Here is a 21,569-nt window from a genome sequence, read left to right as displayed (position 1 = left end):
CCCGGCCCGGCCCGGCCCGGCCCGGCCCGAAGGCAGAGCTGGAGATGGGCAGGGGCGCGGTGCAAGCGTCCCCCTGCGGGACAGCCGGAGCAGGGAGCCTGGGTGGGCAGTCGGGGTACACACTACAAGGCCTCCTTTTCTTGGAGGCTGTTGGTTATAACCGCTGTCAGCACAAACAGCCCTGCGTGGTCCTGCCCTCAGACTTCACGGGCCTGGCTGCCCTGCCTGGGCCATGCCTGGCTTTGAAGCAGGCAGCCCATCTGCCACGGAGTCTGGAAGAGGCCTGCTTGTTCTCGCGGGTGTCGTGGCCTGGCCACAGACCCTTTCTGCAGACGAATCCCCTGGAAATGGCAGGTTTCGCATCCTATAGCTTGTTCTCAACTTTTTGTGGCATTCGGCGATGGCTTTGGTATCCTGGATTAAGTTATTGTGCCCTGCTTGCCCGGGGACCCCTGCCTGCCAGGGAATAGCTCTGCATTGGGCTTTACCTGGCTGTAGAAGTTGTGGGGCCCAGGTGTGTACCCAGGTAGGTCCCTCTTTGAGTTCAGATCACAAAGAGTATTCTTGGTCTTCCCTCAAGAGTTTGGTAGGATTATTGTTTTTAAAGGGCTTGAACTTGACATTTAAGGGTTTTTTTAAAAAAAAATCTGACTTAAAAAAATTATAAATAAAAAACCAGCTCCTCCTTTCCCACCATGAAAAATAAATTTGGGTACTATACTATAATTCCTTTATTCTCATCCTGTCCACATTCCTAGAATGTCCAGAGGTAACCTCTGTGACCCCGTCCAGACACTAGCTAGAATGTCCAGTATGTCTGGAGAGTGACACTGGATGAAGTGAGTTCGATGCGATTTGCTTTCCCTCAGTTTCTTAAGTCAGGTAGCATTACTTTGTCTGTGTCTGATTGATGCTCTGGATACCTTGTGGAGCATCTGGTACTGTCAGGGACTCTGCTTGATAGCCTTTATGTGGAACATCTGACCCCATGCCATTCCTTTTTCTTTCTTTCTTTCTCTTTCTTTTTTATGTTGAGCTGGTGTTTTTTTAAAATCCCCTTTTCTCTGTCATGGAGAAAACTTTGCTGTTTTTGTGGCCCATTAGGTTGGAATCAACTTTCACAAATGCTGAGGTTACTTAGAATATGTTAAAGGAAGCTTAATTTTGTGAGGAAATTATATCCGTTTTGTGGTTGTGAAAATACTTAACATGATTATTATTTTCTTCACAGCATTGTCACTGATGTTGCAGTTGGCGTGAAGGTAGGATGTGAACCTAGCAAATTATACATGGGCAAACTAAACTTGGAATGAAATAAATTAATTTTTGGAATTGTTAATGCAAGCTGTAAGACTTCAATCACTGATTGTCAGCTGACACTTTCTTATTAAGATATACTTTCATAAACAAAAAACTTTAATAAGGTAACTTGGAGGATCTCTAGAAAAGAGACTTGGAGGAGCTCTAGAAAAGGTGTCAGCCCAGTTACGTCAGACAGTTTAATGCAGTGCTGTTAACTTCTTATTTACAGTCTGTTGTAAATTATTTTCAAAAAGCATGTTTGAACAGAATTATTTTTGCTGTGAGATGGCCTTCAAAAGCAGTGTTATCTATGCTTTTCTTTCCCTTTGTCTCTTCCTATGTACAAACAACTTCCACAAAAATTAACAAGAGTTGTGCCTGGTAGGGTCTGAACATAAAACTAAAATTCATGATACAGATTTCAGAGTAGAAATTACTCACATCTTCACTCTTTCTCTCTCTCTCCTCCTTTGCCTTATAATGAATACACTTTTTACAGCCACTGAAGAACTTTGACGTTCATTTCAGTTGGCCTACTATGTCACTCTTGCAGCGGGTATTATATTAATCTGTTATGGGAACTGGATCAATATGAGCCAATCCTTGGTTGGAGCTGGTCGGGATGAATGTAGAGCTGTCATGAGCAGTGGCACAGAGCTGTCTTTGAACTATGCATTGTCACAAGTGAAGAACTAATGACTAGATTATAGTTCTCTGGTATGCATAATATTTACTGAAGAGTATTTGGTGTTATGGCTTTTTTTTATTATCAACTTACAGCTGATCTAGATACAAACTGCAGTGCACATCAAAAGTATATAATTTCATCTTCTCCCCTTTGAGCATTAAGCTGTTTAGGAATGGCACAAATCCTGTTTAATAAAATAATTCCTGTTAAATCATAAATTGTTTTAAATGGTTTCATAAACCCTGCTTGAGGTTCTAAAGCCAAAACTTTTCTTCTGTGGAAAACCATCTTATTCTTACAACTTTTACACTTCATCAATATGACCAACTTCAGTGTTGATGGGACACATTTTCTCTGTGACTTGGTCACCTTATTTTCTGTGCTTTAAAAGTTTGGTATGAAATTTTCAGGTATTGTGCTGTCCACGAAATGTAAGTAGTTTGGAGAGGGTATTCTTATTTTGGTTTTTCTCATGTACCATAAACAAGAGTGGCAAGCTGTACCAGTTGTGGAGAGAAGCCTTTTGAAATCATGCACCTAAAAATTAGGTCAGAGGATCTGGAGTTAGACATCCGACACAGAGATGCTTGTGAGCATCCAATAGTGTCAGAAAGGCATGTTCCTCACCATTTGACTACAGAGTCCAAGCAGTGATCTTTGAAGAAAGCTAAAGTACAGTATGAGGGACAATGGTCCTTTTCAAGCAGTTTGGTAATGATGAGATGATTGAGCTAGATGTCTCCTGAGATGGTGCCTGTAGCTTGAGGAGTCCAGTATTAGGAATGGAAAACTGAAATTTTTCAACAATAGGCCTTTGTAATTAGATATTAGATTTATACTATGATTGCCACTCAGTCATGTTATAATTGCAGTAATGTCTAAGAAACGTGAACGTAATTTTTGTCCTGTTTTTACCTGGCACTATCCCGTGTTCGTGGTGCATCCAGTAACTGGCATAAGGTTGTTTAATTTATCAAAAGTATTGATAGTTTTTGCACAGACCTGGAATTTGGATTCTCAGGCTAAGTCATTCATCTGCCTGCCTGGTTCCTCTTGCAAGCATTAAGAAATGTTGTATATTAATTATGACTTTTATATCTTTAAGTGAGTTCCTGAAAATTAACAGGTAAATACTTAGATGTTTTGTTATACCTTAGGGATGTCTGAATTTAAATGTGGTTTTGAGTTTGAAAACTGGGTGTGTCTACACCTGTATATGAAGGCAAAGCAATAAACTCTGGCACTTACCATGTTGGAGTTTATTGCTTCTCAGTGCCACGTTTACACATGTGCCTGGGACCACAGCATGTTGGGCCGGGTTAGAGCAGCGTCGATTGGCAGGGGGCCTGGGGATCCACCTGCCAGCCCGGGGCTTCTCCGGCCTGGCTCAGCATGCTGTGGAGGGGCTGGCTACGGTGTAGAGGAGCTGGCTGGGTCCCAAAGGTGCTCCAGTGCAGGGCTAGCCGACAGGCAGCCTCCACAGTAAAGCATTCTCGTGCCCTAGCCAGCCAGGTCAGTAACTGCAGAGTAAAAAAATGTTCAGCAGGATAGGACTTATATTTACAAGTACTACCCTGCTGTGGATTTTATTAGTTTACTCTAATAGCCCTGCACGTGTAGATACCTAGGCATATACAATACAGTCGCATCTTACACAGAGGTTATGTTCCGAAGACAGCGCGTATAGTTGAAATCACATCTAGTTGAAATCGCTGGGCTTTGGCGCCAAGCAGCCGCCACCACTGCCGCAGGGGCTGGACAAGGCGGGTGCAGCACCGCACAGCCCATGCGTTCAGTGCAGCAGCTGTGCCTTCCGCACGCACTCTTTGCCCCTCTCGTCCTCCACTGCCTCATTCTGCCAGGGCATCCAGCTGAACATGAGCCCCCCAGCTGTGCTGGTGTTTGCAGGCAGTACCACACACACCCACGGCCAGCCCCAGCAGTTGAGCACATGTAGTTGAAATCACGTAAGTTAAATACACGTAAGATGCAACTGTACTGTACTGTGGAGCTAATTAGTCAACTCTACAGTAAGCCTTTTATGTAGACATGCCCTATGTGTTAGTGTCAGGTGGGGAGTGATAAACATTTTTAATATGTTGTTAACAGCTTCATAATTCTGTACTTTTCTGCTGTTGCTTAAGCCAGATCATTACATTTGCAAATCAGTTTTTGACTTGCACACTTGTAAACATAAACATAGTAGCAGGCACACTATACATAAATAGACTTGGCTTATTAAAAAAGAATTGGAAAAGAATCCAGGCTCATCAAGTCACCCTGATGTTTGTCTGTGGTTTTTAATATGTTCAGACCAATCAGGGTATGGTAATACAAAAGCCCTGGACCCAATCAGCATAAATTACATAGTGCAGAAAAGCATACTAAAGAATGTTAGAAAGTTTTGCATGGGTTTTCACTGAGATCAAAATAAATGCAGAGGTCTGCTTTTATAGAGCTCACAATAAGATCTGGGCTTTTGGATGGAAATGCATTTTCCAGAACTCTGTAAAAATTTTTAATGTAAAAAAACACTCCCATCAAACTCCTCCCCCCCAAAGTGCTTATACTGCACATCACTTTTAGATAGTGCGAAAGTGTTAGAAAAGTTCTGGTAAGAGCATTCGTGAATGTTAGGAGACGAGTGATGAATGTGTGTAAATGACCTCTACTTATTTGAAAGCCATGGAATCAAAGTGTTGGGTTGTATACAAAATCCCTTGTTTTGTTGCTATGCTAACACAATGGAAGATAGAAAGCTTTTATTACTCTTAGTTATGCTTACACGTGTTTATTTTGTGAACTGCAGTTAGTAGCGATGCATAAAAATGAAGCAGTACAACTCAAGACTCCAATAATGAAGGTGTGTCACCTCAGGCAGAAACACTTTTAACTTTATTTCCTTGAAGAAAATAGATTGATGTTATGTTACCGTTTATATAAAACTGAATATTTGCACACATTTTAAAATATGTAATCCAGAAACATGGTGCTGACTTCATTATAACCAAAAATCAGATGACCCGTCTACTCCATATTTAAGGCCTTGGGGTCAGGTTAGACTTCTAGTCCTGTACATGCAAATCTGTGCAGTTCAGAGCAATGGAAAATCAGGCTAAATATTTATTCTGTCCAAAAATGTGGTTTAAATACTGTCTTCTGTGCTCTTAGCAATTCAGATGCTTTACATTGGATAAATAAATCATGACTTGATCTAACTGAATGATGTAGTCCTTCATCTAATTAAAAAGATATGTAAAACCTAATGTTGTCTTTTTATTTTTGGTGACACAGCTAAAAAAATGAATGAGGGGTTGGAAATGGAGAATGGCAAGTCTTTTTCTCGTAACTGCATCAGGAGAGTAACTTTTGTAATTTGGTTTTTGGTTTGTCCTGCTTTAATAATGCAACTGAATAAAAAAATGTCCTTATGCCACATCTCCAAATATATGGCACTTAAGAAGAAAATGGTGCTTAAACGGAATAGATATGCCCTCATAAAAAGACAGGACATATGCCACTGTGTGGGACTATTGAAAACCTAGAGAGTACTTCCTGTGTTTGTATCTGCTCGTTATTGGAATGCAGGCAGCACCTGCTCCCTGCTGCATACTTTCCTCAGACACTGTAGTGACTTTCCAAGCAGTAACCCATGTAAGTATCTAATGTACTGCTAACTAACTCCCTTTTGCTTCTGTCTCCTGAAGATTAGTGATATGGGGAATGGGTAATACTTAGCAGGGATCCTGGTTTTCTCTGATTTTAAATAAAAATCCCCAATTTTCAATTTAAAAACAGTAACCCAAAATCCACATTTTTCCATGATTAAAATGAAACATCACTTATATAAGTGGTGTTTCATTTTAATCATGTATGCGTATGTATATATGTGTGTGTGTATATATATGTATATGTGATGTTTCATTTTAATCATGGAAAAATGTGGATTTTGGGTTACTTTTTTAAAAGTGAAAATTGGGGATTTTTTTTTATGGGTGAAAACGAGGATCCCTTGATATTAGCAGGATAACTCCAAAGGGAGTTTTGCAGACTGAGCGAAAAGAGGAAGAGAAGGCTGAATAACGGTATAGTGGAACAATTTTTTCTTAAGTATTTTCCAATACTATTTTGTTTGGAATTTCCCAGAGTAGTTCTTCTCTGAACCATGACACTTGAACACTATGGGCTACCATAACATTTTTCTGATAAATGTTTTGTGGCTTCAGAGTCATCCTTATCTTTCTGTGGATTTTGTGCATTGAAAAGAGCACATAGCAGTAATGGACATGCAGGAAAACCACAAACATTAAATGGGGAAAATAGGATAAGAATGGTCTTGTTGTGTGTCCTGGTTAGGATTTTTTTTTTGTATATAGAGGTTGCGACTTCGTTAACAATCAAAATTCTTCTCAACTCAGTGTACCTTTTCTTACCAGATATGAAAAATTGTAAACTTTCCATTATTTAAGCAATATTGATAAATATAGGAAAAGGTGGTGTTTTTTAAAAAAAATTGGAACCCTAAGTGAGGATTTTTGGTGGGGAAAATTAAAAGTAAAAAACTTATTAAAAGTTTTGTTTAAAAAATTCTATAAAGGACAAAATATTTTTCAACTAATGCATATTATAATGAAGAATATTTTTTTGAGAAACAGAATCTGAATTTTGTGTTTGTTTAAGAGGAAACATGTTTTCAAAAAGCATTTCCATATGTGGGATAATGTAGCTGTAACATCAACAGAATATAGCTGAGGTCCAGAAGGCCTAATAATATTAGAATTCAGTAAGACAAAGTTTAGGGTTAGCATCAGGACTTGACTTCTGCTATAATGTGGCATAATTCTCATAAAGGAAGTGCCAACAATTGTGTTAGGTTTTTTATTTTACACCAAAAATACTCAAACTTTAATAATCCTGAAAGCTGTTCAGTGATAACTTTTTGAGAGTTGGTTTTTGTTTTTTTAAGTCATATTGACTTGAATTTGATTCAGTTCCTTTTTAAGGGTCCTCCCCTGCCCCTTTGAAATTCCTAATTTGGATCAAATACATCTAAGAAGGTAGTGTGCAACAATATTTCTGTCAACTGACACTGTAGACATAAGAATTAGGGAAGTTGAGACCAGGAGAGAAAACTTGAAGCAGACTTGGGCTGTGGCGTATAACGAGTGCTGTGGCATAGAACAGTGGTCTCCAAAGTGGGGTGCGCGTATCCCAGGGGGTGCGCAAGACAATTCTTTGGGGTGCAAAAAGAAAATATTAGAACTTCTATTTAGATGTATGTTTATATAAATATACATATATTGGGGGTGCATGCTCAAAAATTTTTTACTGATAGGGGTGCGTGATCAAAAAAGTTTGGAGACCACTGGCACAGAAAATTATTCTTTCTGCCTATTGCTTAATAGGCTCTGACATCTAGACTTTGATGCTTTATGGGCAGGTATTTCTCTTAAAAATGCATCTGATCCAGTAGGTTTATGGGGGGTTGGAAGTCTGATCATGGCAGATTTAGATCCACGGGGCAGCACCTAAAATATTAAGTTTGTCCAGCAAGAAACTGACCTGTTTTCCAGTTAATGACCTTAATTTTCTCAAATAAAATAATGCGTAATACTTTTCCTGCTTTGAGCTTTGAAATGAAAGGTAATACTTAGTAATTCTTCTGTTTAACTGTGCATTAGACTTGAATACGTGTTTTTTATCTTGTACCCTGTCCCCTTCCCTTCCCACCCCACATACTTTCTTACCTTCCTTTGTATGGTAAGTTATTGTATAAGAACTAGTTATTGCTGTAATATGTAGTAGTTGACAACTACTTTTTCCCTTACCTATAACTCACATGGAGAGTAGCTTCCCAGCTTTTAAGCCAGTTATGGTCAAAGGGCATTTAGTGCCCCAGTGTTTCACGCTCAGACTTGGTTATTGATGCTTATGTTGGTTTTAATCTTTTGTCTTCCTGTCTCTCTGGCTTTCTAAGAAATTGGCTATGCCTGTTTTCTGTTGTGACAGTTGAGGTCAGGGTAAAGGTTCAAGTTAAATGTCATCACTGTGTTCTTGATAGTGGTTTAGTCCTTGACTACAACTTCTTTCTTTCTGGCCTGATGAGAGGGGCCAGGTTGACTGAGTTGTAGGGTACAGTGGGAGGCTCATCTTTTCTCAGGTGTGTGGTATGTTGCGACTGAGATTTTACAAGCTTTATAGAAGGATTTATTGAAGTCAAAACCCCCTAGAGTGCCCTGAAAGTCTCTACAAAGATGTAGTATGTTTTGTCTGCATATTTATGTATTAGATTTATGTATTGCCTTATCAGGGGGAAGAACGCTGCTGCTGCTGCTGCTGCTGCGTCTTGTGTCCTTGTCATAGACTAGATGTTTTTCCAGTATCAGGCACAAGTGGTAGCTCTTTTGCTCTGGTGATGTCCTTTGTGCAGGTATCACCAGGAGTTGGCAAATGAGCAGGTGCTCCATGTTCTGCAGTTCACCATGCTTGTATTTGTGTCATTACTGTAGCCCCATTTGATCATGTTTGTTTTTGATCTTCTAGTTTGTGTGCACAGGTGATTCAGGTATTGCCATGTTGACTAGTCTATCAGCCCCTCTGAAAAGGTCCTCCTGGGGTTCCAGGTCCATTTCAGGGCATCTGATTGTGCATAATCCTTCCGTAACCCCCGGGTGCAACACTGGTCACAAAACTTTCATGTTTTAAGCCATTTAGTTACATGTGTGACTACACATATGATTGGCCAAGGGACCCTGATAGCCCCACCCCTTGCTGCTGCTTGGCTGCGGGGGGCTGCCTGTCCTGTGGCCCTGCCCCTTGCTGTAAAAGTGAAAATGTCTTGCAAGTTTACTGATTCCAGAACTGTCTTGATATCTACTTTGGGGTGCTCATCGAAGGCGACAATAATTCGGTTTGTGACCTCTGAATTGGTAGTGCCTCTGTTTTACAGAGGAGCTTCTTTAAATCTTAAACCACATATCTCTGGACTTGGGATGCTTCTTGCAATACATAAGAAACTTGGCTGGGAATAACTATGGTAAATATGCAGTGTAAATAATGCTCCCAATAACTTGTCTCTTTCATTCCTCAAATGTGTCTTAGTGTTTACTTGAAACAGACATGCAACATCAATAAATCAAACTCATAAGGACTTTTCTCAGTATTCATTTAGTGTCTTAGAGTTCTGTCTCTTGATATCCATTTTATACCACATTTTAATAAAATAAACCAAACTGTCCAGATATTAATTGTCTAATATTGTGGTAGGTGACAGTAGTATCACACTTTAAAAAAGGGCTTAATTCCATTAATTTTTAATTGACTGTTTCTAGTAAGCCCACTCGTTATATTTTATTTGCGTTGTCAGAACAGAATACAGATTTTTGTGAGATACTCCTAATCTTAATAAATCTATTAAGATGGTGCAGTCATAACTGTTGTGAATGATGGCATTCTATTTAGAAACGTTAATATATTGGGAAGATTGTGGATAAATGCTTGTCTTAAATTTTTGAGTGGCTTGGCTTTTGATAGTTCCTTACAAGTAACTCTACCTTGTAGTTTAAAATAAAAAAAATAGACAGTTATCTTTTTCTTATTATTTTTCTTTTTCTTACTTCAGGTATAGCAGGATTTAGTATTTAATGTATTTTTAACAATCTGGTAAAATGGAGAAACTAGTTGGCCTGAAACTAACAATCAGCTAAATATATTTTCATAAGACTTAGGAAGATTATGATGGCTGAAATGATCTGTTAAAATTAAGAATGTGAATAACTACATAGTTTGGATAAGACTTCAAAGTAATATGTACTGGGCAGAACACTTAAAAAACAAAACAAAACTAATTGTACCTAATGATAGGTAGTAATCTTCAGAGCAAAGACCTATGGCTATTTCACTGTTTTTAATTCCTGTCTTCCTGTAGTTGGATCCTGCAAATTACGGAAGAGCTAACATCTTTTAAAAGATTTTGTCCATGTACAGTTCCTTTATTCTGTTGAATTTTATGTGCTTTATTTACCATAGATGAAGAAAATAATGCATATGTTGTTGACATCTGTTAGTAGCAAGATACTAGTACTCTGGTGTTAGTATATTCCTAAATGACTGTTGCTGTTATGGGGATCAAGAGCAGCCTGTTTTTTTTTTCTTGTATCTAAAATAACTATTAATTGAATTCATGCTACAAGTGCCTATTCTGTTTTTAGATTTCAGAAACAACCAAAAGAACCACCATGGTAACCAATTTAAAATGCATGAAAAAATCATTCTCACCCTCTTGATTCAACATCCCATCATGTTTTCTTGACTCAGGGTCATTTCTCTGGCCCAGTAGCAGCTGTACTGCTGGGTAACCCCTTATCAGTTGGCTCTTCAGACATAGGCAGGTACATAGCCAAAACCACATCAGTTACCCAGCCTTTTCTTTGTCATATTGCTAGCAAGTGGAATAATGTTTGAGAAAGTGGAGGCATTGTACTCTTCAACATCCTTTTCTTGTTCTTTTTCCCAGGCACGGCATGAGATTTCACAGTTTTGTTCTGGGAATAAATAGATACTTGTTTTCATTGCATGGTTGAAGCAATGAAAACCTGCAGCTGTGTAAAATGTGAAGGTTTGCTACATTAGTATATGTAAAAGTGAGAATGTCTTGCAAGTTCACTGATTCCAGAACTGTCTTGATATCTACTTTGGGGTGCTCATCGAAGGCAACAATAATTCAGTTTGTGATCTCTGAATTGGTAGTGCCTCTGATCCAGAGGTTCCTTCAAAGATGCATTTGGGATTTTAAATTTGAGCTGAATGTTGGTGAGAGCAACTGTATGGGCTTTGGGTTGCCTATGAAAGGTGGAATCTTGCTGTTCTGGGTGTGGAGCTGCTGATCCCGCTTTTTCAGGCGTATCATGAAAGAATCATTGGCTAGTCAGGCATTTGCTAACTACTCATAATTGAGAGGAAGCTCAGTAATGTCCTTTGCAAAGTGTCTGGAGTATTTTGACCTCCCAAAAGTCAGAGCTATCCCTAGGGTATGTGAATCAGGGTGACTGCCCTGGACCTGTGGACCTGGGAGGGGTGGCTGTGGCCCCTCCTGTGAGGTTTGCCTGTAACTGGCAGCTCAGCCCTGCACTGCAGAAGAAGTATGGAGACCCCCCCCACTCCCTTTGCGGGGGGGTACCATGGCCCTGTGCAGTGTTAAGGGGGCCCAGCACAGGCTCATTTGCCTTGGGCCCTGTCCCCCCCCCCGTCAGCTCTGCTAAAAGTTATTTGCTGATGTTTATCATCCCCATCCATTTTGACACAAATGAGCAAAGCTAATATGTCCTTTGAAATGTTTCCACTTTCCTGTTTCCTGTCTACCTACTTTCTCTTTGCTCCTTTATATAAGTGGCATTGAAGCATATCTTCTACATGCTGAACCACTTGCCTTTCAGTCCAAGCGCAACAGAAAGCAGAAGGGCAGAAGGCAGGGAGAAGTGTACTATATAGGCTAACTAAATCAAAGATGTATATTCACTTTGTCTATGAAGTGCTTCTCTGCCTTGCCTTCTGCTTAACTTTGGACTACCACAGCTAACTACCTTTCTTTGTTCAGGGAGCTGAAAGGTTGGATTATAGGTCAGGAAGGTACTGATTCCTCTGCTGTCTTCTACACAAACCAGAGAAAGAGGATCGAATCAACTCTGGCACCTTTTCCTTTGCACTATTGTTTGTGAATGCCCCTCTGCCTGACTGTTGTATTTGGCTGAAAGTTTATCCATTTGCCTCCAGATTCTGCATAGGACTAACCCCTGCAACTCCTGCTTGACTTCACCTTGGTACTTGCTAGACCCAGGAGCTTGACAGTCTCCAATAGTTTCAGAGCCAGAGACAAGTTGACAGTTTTCCTTGCCTTGCTTAGCAGTCCAATGAAAGCCTAGAACACTGGGGGCCAACATTTTTGGTAGGTATGCCACAGGTTAGCTACACACCCTCCTCAGGTGCACTCGGGTCCCCTTTCTCTGCCCAACTTGCTGCCTTGTTTTCTACTCCAGCCCTGTGCACCCTGCTCAACCTGCAGGACTGTTTTCTGCTTCCTGGCTATCTGCTACTGTGCTGCCTCTCTCCTCCTTGATCATCTTCCCTGGCCTTTAGGGCTTTCCTCTCATGCCTTGTGAGTGCAGGGTCTGTGTGTGTGCAGCGGAGAGCACTGATGATAGAGATAACCCAGCAGGGACTGCGCTTCTTGCTGCAATGTGCAGTGCTTGCTGTGCCCAGCAGTGGCTCCCAGTGCTGGACACAAGTGCCCTGAGCATCCCCTTCTGCTGCTGCCTGCTAGGGCTGCACACCGTGGGGAGGAGTGTGTCCCCTACTCTCCCTCATACCTACACGCTGCCCACCCAAGCTCTGCGCTACTGCCCCTGCCCAGTTGCAGCTCCTCCTCCAGGGCTTCCCTACCCTGCTGCCCAAAGTGAGTGGGACTCCAGGGAAGCCAGGCAGGTCCCCAGAGGCTGCAGAAGCCCAGTCTAGAAGCTGCTTGCTGGTCGGACCCAGCCCTTCTGCCCACAAGGGTGGGAGCAAGGTGCCATAGGGTATGTTGTGGGGAGCAGGAATATATGAGGTTACCTTGCTTCACCCTTGTGGACAGCAGGGCTGGGTGGGGTACAGTTTGTTGGTGGGCTCCGTGTCCTGGATGAAAATTCCTGGCAGGCCAGATCTGGCTGGTGGGCTCTATTTTGCCTGACCCTAGCATAGAGGATATGGCTAGATATGCTGGTCACCAACCATTATGACAGTGAGGTCAGCTATCACCTAGTCAATAAATACTGCTCTTTACAGCACCAGAGGTAGTTCTTATTACTGATCTGAAAATGAATGTTAGAGAAAATGTTCCCAGTGGAAAAGTTGCAGGTGAAGTAGGTGTTGCTGGAAAAAGTTGTCTGTTGTTTCTTAAGGAGGCTTCATGTTCAAAGCCTAATTTGAACAGTTACATGTGTCTAACAATTTTCCCTACATGTGGAATCTCACTATACCAGTTCTATACAGATCATTTTCTGAGTAAAGCTAAACTTAAAATATTCTGCTACATATCTTGGATGAAAGGCTGTTTTGAGGGGTCAGGATGAAACAGTGCAGCCTAAACAGAAAAGACACATAGATCATTTTAAAAGAGGATAGGTCTGATAGCCTCCAAATTCATTTTGTGAATTAGTGGTTCATCAGACAGTCTGTCTCAGATTAATGTTCTGGATGTATCCAACATTAAAACTTTTGTTCTGCCTTTTATGTAAGATTAAGAATGATGATTCCCTGGTGTTAATAGTTTACACGTTACCAGAATCCACATAGAATCCATCATGTTTCAAAAATAAAAATGAAGAATTCCTGAGTCAAGGGAACAAAATCCCTCTCTTCCCTTTCCTCCTCTCCACTTCCCCTTTGCCACCCAGCTAAAATGTGCATGTTCCCTTGGTCTCTCTGTGTGGCAGCTGTTGTTCATATGCAGAAAGTTATTTTTACAGTTTAATTTGGGGGAAGTCTGCGAATTTACGAAACTTATCAAGTGAATAGTATGGGAAGTCAATTCAGATACAGGGAGAGGATTGTATCTTCCAAAACAATGAAAATCTTAAGCGTGCAGTACTACTATATTTATTTCAGGATGTGTGTGTTTGTTGCTTTCAAATAGAGATGTAACAATTCTGCTTATTACTAATGGTAACTAATCAAACAGTTATTACCACTAGTTTATTTTTTTTCCATTGCAGATGTATCCCTCAGCAAAATTTATGCATAGAAATTGGTTGTTCAGATTTTGTCTGTGCGCTCTTCATGAAGTATTACCTAACTACATATTTTGAAATGTCATTTCCAAATATTTGCATGCTAAATTCCATGCTGATTGTATATCAATTGAAGAGAAGGTAGATCTGTATTGAAAACAATATAAGGGGCTGGAAAACCTGAGTGGCAGCATTCATTTCTATAGCTGTCAGAACCATTATTTCAGAGCAGTTCTGAAACCCAGGGCGTTAATGCTGCTTCCACTTGCACCACCCTTTATCCCTAAACCCCCCAATTTCTGGCAGTGGGTAAGGGGCTTGGGAAGGAGGTGAGCAGCATTATCTCTGTGGGTTCTGGAGCCATGCTGAAACAGCAGCTCCAGCAGCCACCAGGTTTAGTGTTGCCACAACAGGAACTACAGTGATGAGCCTCACAGGCTGACTTGGCACATGGAAGTAGATGGTCCAGCCTGTGAGAAGCCCTATTGGCCAAATAACTCCACCCCCCGCCCCGCAGGCTGAATCTGTCCCAAAAGTCATAAGTTTGACACCCTGATATGAGGAAATCTGTGTATTGCAATGCTGACAACTTTCTTCTCTTTATTAGAAACAACATCCCTCTTGTTCTTACAAACAGTCTACATCAATAGCATACCTGAAACTTTAGCAAATCTTAACAAGGAGTTAAGCTTTTCAAAAATGCTTGTCATTGGCTTACCAATACTCATGTTACATTTGGCCTATATTGTCTAAAAGTCTGCTTTGCTCTATATCTGAGCTGTTAACAATATGGTCCTTGGGCCTCACCCAGCCCATGGAGCCCTAGTTTTCGAGACATGGGTCTTAGACTGACCCTGTGTGCTGCATATTGGATGCGTTAGCAGAATGTGGTGCGCAGAGCCCATCTGGCATGTATTGCATGTGGTGTCTGCTAGACTGACACTATGCACTGGCTCCAGGGCCAGATTGGGCCCCACAGATACTCCCTGTACACCGGAGCTGGCATACAGGGCCAGATAAGTGCGGGTGCTGTATGCAGTGAGTGCCATGTGTTGGCCCCACATGCCTCATGCACCGTGGCATGCAGGGCTGGACCAGATGTGCACGCTACAGGGCACACAATTTTTAGTGTGTCCTACATGAGCTTCCTGCACCAGACAGACCTTGCATGCTGCTGACTTCAGGGCTGTGTTGAGCCTGTGAACTGTCCCTATACAATGAAGCCAGCATTCAGGTCCACTTCAGCATGAGCACAATGGGCAGCATATCATAGAATCATAGAAAATTGGGTTGGAAGGGACCTCAGGAGGTCATATAGTCCAGTTCTACTACCCTCCTAGTGAGAGAGTTTTTCCTAATATCTAACCTAAACTTCCCTTGCTGCAACTTGATACCATTGCTCCTTGTTCTGTCATCAGTCACCACTGAGAATAGTTTATCTCCATTCTGTTTTGAACCTCACTTCGGGTAGTTGAAGGCTGCTCTTAAATCTCTTCTAAGTCTTCTCTTGTCTAAACTAAATAAGCCCAGTTCCCCCAGCCTCTCCTCAGAAGCTGTTCCTCAATTCTGAAACCATTTTTGTTGCCCTTTGCTGGACTTGCTCCAATTTGTCCACGTCTTTTCTGTAGTGGAGGGCCCAAAACTGAATGCAGTATTCCAGATGTGGCCTTACGAGTGCTGAATAGACAGGAATAATCACTTCCCTTGACCTGCTGGCAACACACCCTTGGCCTGTTGCATCCTGAGCCGCACGCAGGGAAGCAGCAGTTGGGCCGGTTTTGCTATGTGCCACTCAGGACACGACAGGCCCGTCCAGGTCGGCGCTGGTCAGGACAAGCAGCAGGTGAGCCACATGCTGATTCCCCGCGTGCTGCTCAGGACTGGCTCAGCTGCCAGGCCCATCCTGACTGACATGCGGTGAAACCAGCCTAACCATGCCTTTCCTTCCCCGGTCAGCCCAGCCACAGTGGCACATGGCAAAGCTGCAGCTTTCCCTTTCCTTAGGTGGCCCATCCAAGCCTGTCCCAAGTGGCACGCAGCCCAGCTGCTGCTTCTCCTCACTGGTGTTGACCTGCCTGGGCCTGTCCCTTCCCGTGTGGAACACAGCCAAAACAGGCCCAGCCGTGGCTTCTCCGCATGCTGCTTGGGACAGGACAGGACAGGACAGGGCTGGCTGAGTTGGCACTGGGGAGTAGAAGCAGTGGCTGAGCATGCTGCATGGTACTAGCCCAGCCCAGCCAGAGTGGCATATGGCTCAGCTCTGCCTTCCCCTTACTTGCACTGGCCTGGCCTGGCCTGGCTGTTCAAAGCAGCACGTGGCTCAGCCACTGCTTCTCCTCTCTGGTGCCTTCCCCTTCCTTGTGCCAACGCAGGGGAGGGAAAGGCACAGCTGGGCCAATTTTGTTGCGTGCCGCTCAGGACAGGCTGGGTGGCTAGGGTTACCATATTTTCAGTTCCAAAAAAGAGGACACCTGTCATGCATGCATGTATAATGGGGCAGAGTGTGTGTGTGTGTGTGTGTGTGTGTGTGTGTGTTCGTGTTCATTCATAGGGTGGGTCCCACATGCACGCCCCACCATACACATGCACGCAAACGCCCTCACACTACTGTACATGCGGTCCGACCCCCACATCCCCTCATGCACCCCTGCCACCCTCCCACCACACACAGCTCCCCATAAACCCCATACTCACCCACACCTCACATATCCTTACACACACCCACATGCTCCCTCACCCCACATAGCTACACACCCAGAGCCCCCCATAAACCTATACCCACCTCCCGCAATATTGGGAGACTCCATTTTAAGCTATTGTGCAGTCACCACTATGAACACTACACAAATGCATGGAAATGAAGACAGAAATATTTTTTGAAATCAAATTAATGAATGCTGTAGATATTTGCTTTTTAGAATATAATATGGCATTTTTCGGGTTCCAAGACAGCAAAACCCTTTGCTGAAAGGACTACTTCTGGGGGCAATTGGAAGGATGTCTGGTGGCACTGGTCAGTGGTTAGGGAGTGGGAGTTCTGGTCACAAGATGGAGACCAGAGGGTCGGACACCTGTCAAGGGGCAAGGCTACCCAGGCAGCCCTCAACAGCTTGCCAGAACTCGGTAAGTGGCCCTCCACCCAAAATAATTGCCTTCTGCTGTGCTATTCCTGCAGCTTGGTGTCATCTGCGAACTTGCTGAGGGGTGTACTCTATGCCATCTTCCAGGTCGTTGATGAACATACTGAAGAAAACTGGCCCCAGGATGGACCCTGTGGTACTCCACTTGATCCTGGCTGCCAACTAGACATGGACACTGATAACTACCCTCTGAGCCTGAAGCTTCAGTCAGTTATCTGTCCACCTTACAGTCAATTCATGCAGCCTGTTTTCCTTATCTTGCCTGCGAGAGTGTTGTGGGAGACCATATCAAAAGCCTTGCTAAAAGCAAGGTATACCACGTTCATTGATCTCCCCGCATCCACAGAACCGTCAACTCATTATAGAAGGCAGTCAGGTTGGTCACCTTCTTCTCCTCCAAGTGCTTCGAAATGGATTCCTTGAGGATCTCCCTCAGCACGCTTGGGTGCATCCCATCCAGCGCCATGGACTTGTATAGGTCCAGCTTTTCTAAATAGTCCCTCACCTGTTCTTTCATCTCTGTTGGCTGCTCAACTCCTCCCTAAACTGTACTGCCCACTGCAGTACTCTGGCTTTGCTTGTGAAGACTGAGGTGGAAAAGGCATTGAGCACTTCAGCCTTTTCTGCATCCTCTGTCACTAGGTTGCCTCCCCCATTCAGTAAGGGACCAACACTTTTCCTGATCCTGCTCTTGCTACTGACATACTTGTAGAAACCCTTCTTGTTACCCTTTACGTTCCTTGCTAACTGCAACTCTAGTGCTTTGGCCTTCCTGACTATCCCTGCATGCTCGAGCAATGTTCTTATACTCCTCCCTAGTTGTTTGTCCAAGTTTCCACTTCTTATAAGCTTCCTTTTTGTGATTTGGTTTCCTGGAGAGTTCCCTGCTAAGCCAAGCTGGTCTTCTGCCATACTTGCTAGTCTTCTGGCACATCAGAATGATATGTTCCTTCACTCACTAAGGCTTCTTTGAAGTACAGCCAGCTGTCATGGACTCGTCTTTCCTTCAGACTACCTTCCCAGGGGATCCTGCCCATGAGTTTCCTGAGCAAGTCAAAGTTTATTTTTCTGAAGTCCTGGGTCTTTACTTTGCTGCTCTCCATCCTTCCTTTCTTCAGGATCCTGGACTCAGTCATGTCATGGTCACTGTTGCCCAAGTTGCCATACACTACTACATTCCCCACCAATTCATCCCTGTTTGTGAGAAGCAGGTCAAGAAAAACATTGCCTCTAGTTGGCTGCTCCAGCACTTGCACCAGGAAGTTGTCCCCAACACTCTTCAAAAACTTCCTGGATTGCTTGCACGCTGTTGTATTGTCCTCCCAGCAGCTGTCAGGGGGACTGAAGTCTCCCATAAGAACCAGGGCTTGTGACTGAGAAACTTATGTTAGTCTAGAAGCAAGCTTCATCTACCACTTCCACCTGGTTTAGTGGTCTACAGCAGGCACCCACTACAACTTCACCCTTGTTGCTCCCCTCTAACCTTAACCCAGAGACTCAACAGGCCTATCTCCAGTTTCAAATAGGAGCTGTGAGCAATCACATGGCTCTTGTACATAAAGTGCAACTACTCTTCCTCTTCTCCTCTGCCTGTCCTTTCTCAACAGTTTGTATCCATCCATGACAGTACTCCAGTCATGCAAGCTATCTCACCAAGTCTAATCATGTCATAGTTCCAGGACTGTGCAAGGACTTCCAGTTCTTCCTGCTTGGTTCCCAGGGTCCATGTGTTTGTGTACAGACACCTGAGGTAACTAGTTGATTGCCCTGATTTCTCAGGAAGTATGAGAGCACCTCCCCTGTTGCTCCCTCCTGCTTGGCCTTCCTCCTAGTCTCCCACTTTCCCACTTACCTCAGGGCTTTGGTCTCTACCCCCTGGCTAGTTTAAAGTTCTCCTCACTAGGTTAGTGACCCAGTCTGTGAAGATGCTCTTCCCACTTTTTGTAAGATAGATCCATCTCTTCCCATTGATCAGGATGCACCTGCTCCTGCCTGGACCCTTTTTTCCTTGATCAGGATTGAAGAGAAACCATCTGAGCACCTGTCCCCTTCACCCTTACACCAAGAGCTCTGTAGTCACTTTTGATCTGCTCAAGGTCTCCCCTGGCAGCATCATTGGTACTCACGTGTAGGAGCAGCATAGGGTAATAGTCAGAGGGCCGGATGAGTCTTGGTAATCCTTCCGTGACATTATATGTCCTGCATCAGCCCCACTGGCTATATGCATCGTGAGCTCTGGTGGCATGCATGGATGGACTAGATGTGCCCACTGCATGCAGCTTATCTAGGGTGTGCGCTGCTTGCTGTGCCCTGCTGGACAAACCTTGTGAGCTGGCTCTGGAGCTGGTCCAGATTGGACCTACAGACCAGCCCCATGCATCAGAGCCAGCATGCATGGTTCATCTGGCATCAGGGTAGATTTGATTTAAATCAAATTGATTTTTAAATCGTGATTTAAATCACAATTTAAACCAGCAGTCGGGCAGCCTCAATTTAATTGTTTTCCACAAAATGTGATTTCTTGTTTATTTGATATAACCTTAAAACATATTGTTCACAACTCAGAGATAGTTATGTTTCATTTTAAAAGGTACACAGTATGCATTTTAAAGGAGATTTATGTTCATATTTTTTGGATTAATTTTTCCAACTACATTTTCCAGAAAACTGAATTATGATTTTATTTTATTTACCAAAGCTAATTGAAGCAGATAGTTCACCTCCTAGTGACTTTACAACTATCTCCAATTCACTAGATTAATCATGGTTATTGGGGGGATATTTTTGCAGTGTCGTATTAGGACAAGAACCGTCACCAAAAACAACAGACATTTAAATTGTTCTATTTAACTAATCCAAAATACGTAATTTGTTTATTTTTCAACAACAAACGTATAATTATTTTAACAAAGCAAGTGTATGTATTTTACATTTTTAACTATTTTTAGTTATCAAATGTGTTTTTAACTAAAATTAAATAGATTATTTCGGCCAGGTCAGCATGAGAAACTTAAAATACTGGGTTATGCAGCAAACTCAGTCTTCACCTTCCTCTTCCTGTTTATTTATAGACTGAAAAGAAAGACGAGTTTTCCTCCTACTTCAGTTCCCAAGCGATTTCTCAATTTAAAATGAATTAGTCCAAAGCAAGAAAATGTTCTTTCTACACCTGCAGAAGAAGCTACTGCTGTTAAAAGCTGGATTATCCCTTCAGTGGTCTCTGATGGTTCCAGGTGCTTAAGGGACTTCCACCAGTTCACTGGTGTAAATTTTTCTTTAAAACTTCATCAGCAAACATGCATTTCTTGAATGGTTCACCCTTAGCCCTGAATTGTATTATATTTGGTATTATGGAGGGATGATAGCTGGATGCCCATGTCATAGCCAACTTAACAGTTGTCTTAACAGTTAAGAACTGACCCTGGTACCAAGTATTGAGAATATTGGCAAGAAAATGAGCTGGAGATAGTGTTTGGTCCATTCATTTTTTTTAATGCCCGTAATTTACATCTGTCATTGAGTATTTCTTTTTTCAAGGTCTCGCTCAGTTCCTTCCCAGTTCCTTCCAAATTTCAACAGCATCAGCAATAAAACAGTGATTTTCCTGCACTTGTTCAAGGCTACAGAAATAAGCTTTAGGATAGTCAGCATATGTTCTACATTTTTCTTTAGCTCAATGCTGAGAACTCTGGCTATGACAATTCCATCTATTTTGTCAGGATTTTGTTCACAACGTGTTGTCAGTTTAGACCAGTTCTTAATACATTGCTCAAAACAGTCCACTGCTGAATTCCATCGAACGTCTTATAGAAGAATTAATTTGGTTCCTCCTGCTTTCTTCAGAGCAGCTGCTGTAAAGTGGTTGTTATGGAAGTATTATGAGCACCACAGTCGCATTATTAGCAAGGATCCTGATTTTCTCAGTTAAAAATGGCAAATTCTCTGACTAAAACTACCAAAATACATGTTTTTCTGTGGTTAAAATGAAATGCCACTGTGTGTCTATATAACTATCAGTTGAACACAATATCTTATTGATATGTTTACAATTTTAAAGCAATTTGGAAGCCTACCAGTGTCTCAATCACGATGATGAAATAAATTCTAAATACCTATACCTTTTGGTGTTCGATGTGTTTGATTTTTGGGTTTCTTATAATGGAAAATCAGAGTTCCCCTTGCCCCTTTCGCTCAGCGGGACGTGAGTCTGGCTGCAGCTGTCCTTCCCCTCCCCCTACTGCTTTGTGATGCTCAGCAGCCCTAATATGCTGGTACCCCTTGCCCCCACAGCCCTGCTGGAGGGGCAGGGGGCAGTTGCCAGGGACCTGAGTCCACATTAGATTCATAGGCATTAGGGCTGGAAGGGATCTTGGAAGATCATCGAGTCCAGCCCCCTGCCCAACGGGCAGGAAATCAGCAGGGATCATAGGATTCCAGCAAGATAGGCTTCCAAATGTCTCTTGAAGGCGTTCAAAGTAGGTGCTTGAACCACCTCCGGTGGCAGTCTATTCCAAAACTTGGTGGCTCAGACAGTAAAGAAGTTCTTCCTTATGTCTAGCCTGCAACAGTTGAGGAGGAGTTTGTGATGGTTTGATCTTGTCATCCCTTGGGGTGCTCTGGTGAACAGACGTTCCCCCAGATCCTGATGAGCACCCCTGATAAACTTATAGGTGGCCA

The 21,569-nt window shown here is 42.7% G+C and overlaps 1 protein-coding gene across 6 annotated transcripts in view; it reads left to right on the top strand.

Annotated features, from left to right (window-relative positions):
- Positions 1 to 21,569, top strand: part of PTBP2 (polypyrimidine tract binding protein 2) — a 106,743-nt gene that overhangs the window by 409 nt on the left and 84,765 nt on the right. For all 6 annotated transcript variants that reach the window (XM_019531054.1, XM_019531051.1, XM_019531049.1 and 3 more), the window contains exon 2: positions 1,232 to 1,262. Coding sequence is in view for 4 of the 6 variants with exons in the window: in XM_019531051.1 (XP_019386596.1) it covers positions 1,232 to 1,262 (31 nt within the window). In the remaining 2 variants the exon portion in view is untranslated. The remainder of the gene's footprint in view (positions 1 to 1,231; positions 1,263 to 21,569) is intronic.

This window comes from Crocodylus porosus, unplaced genomic scaffold (assembly GCF_001723895.1).
Source record: "Crocodylus porosus isolate Cpor-Errol unplaced genomic scaffold, CroPor_comp1, whole genome shotgun sequence".
Lineage (NCBI taxonomy): Eukaryota > Metazoa > Chordata > Crocodylia > Crocodylidae > Crocodylus > Crocodylus porosus.
This window is presented reverse-complemented; position numbering and strand designations above follow the sequence as displayed.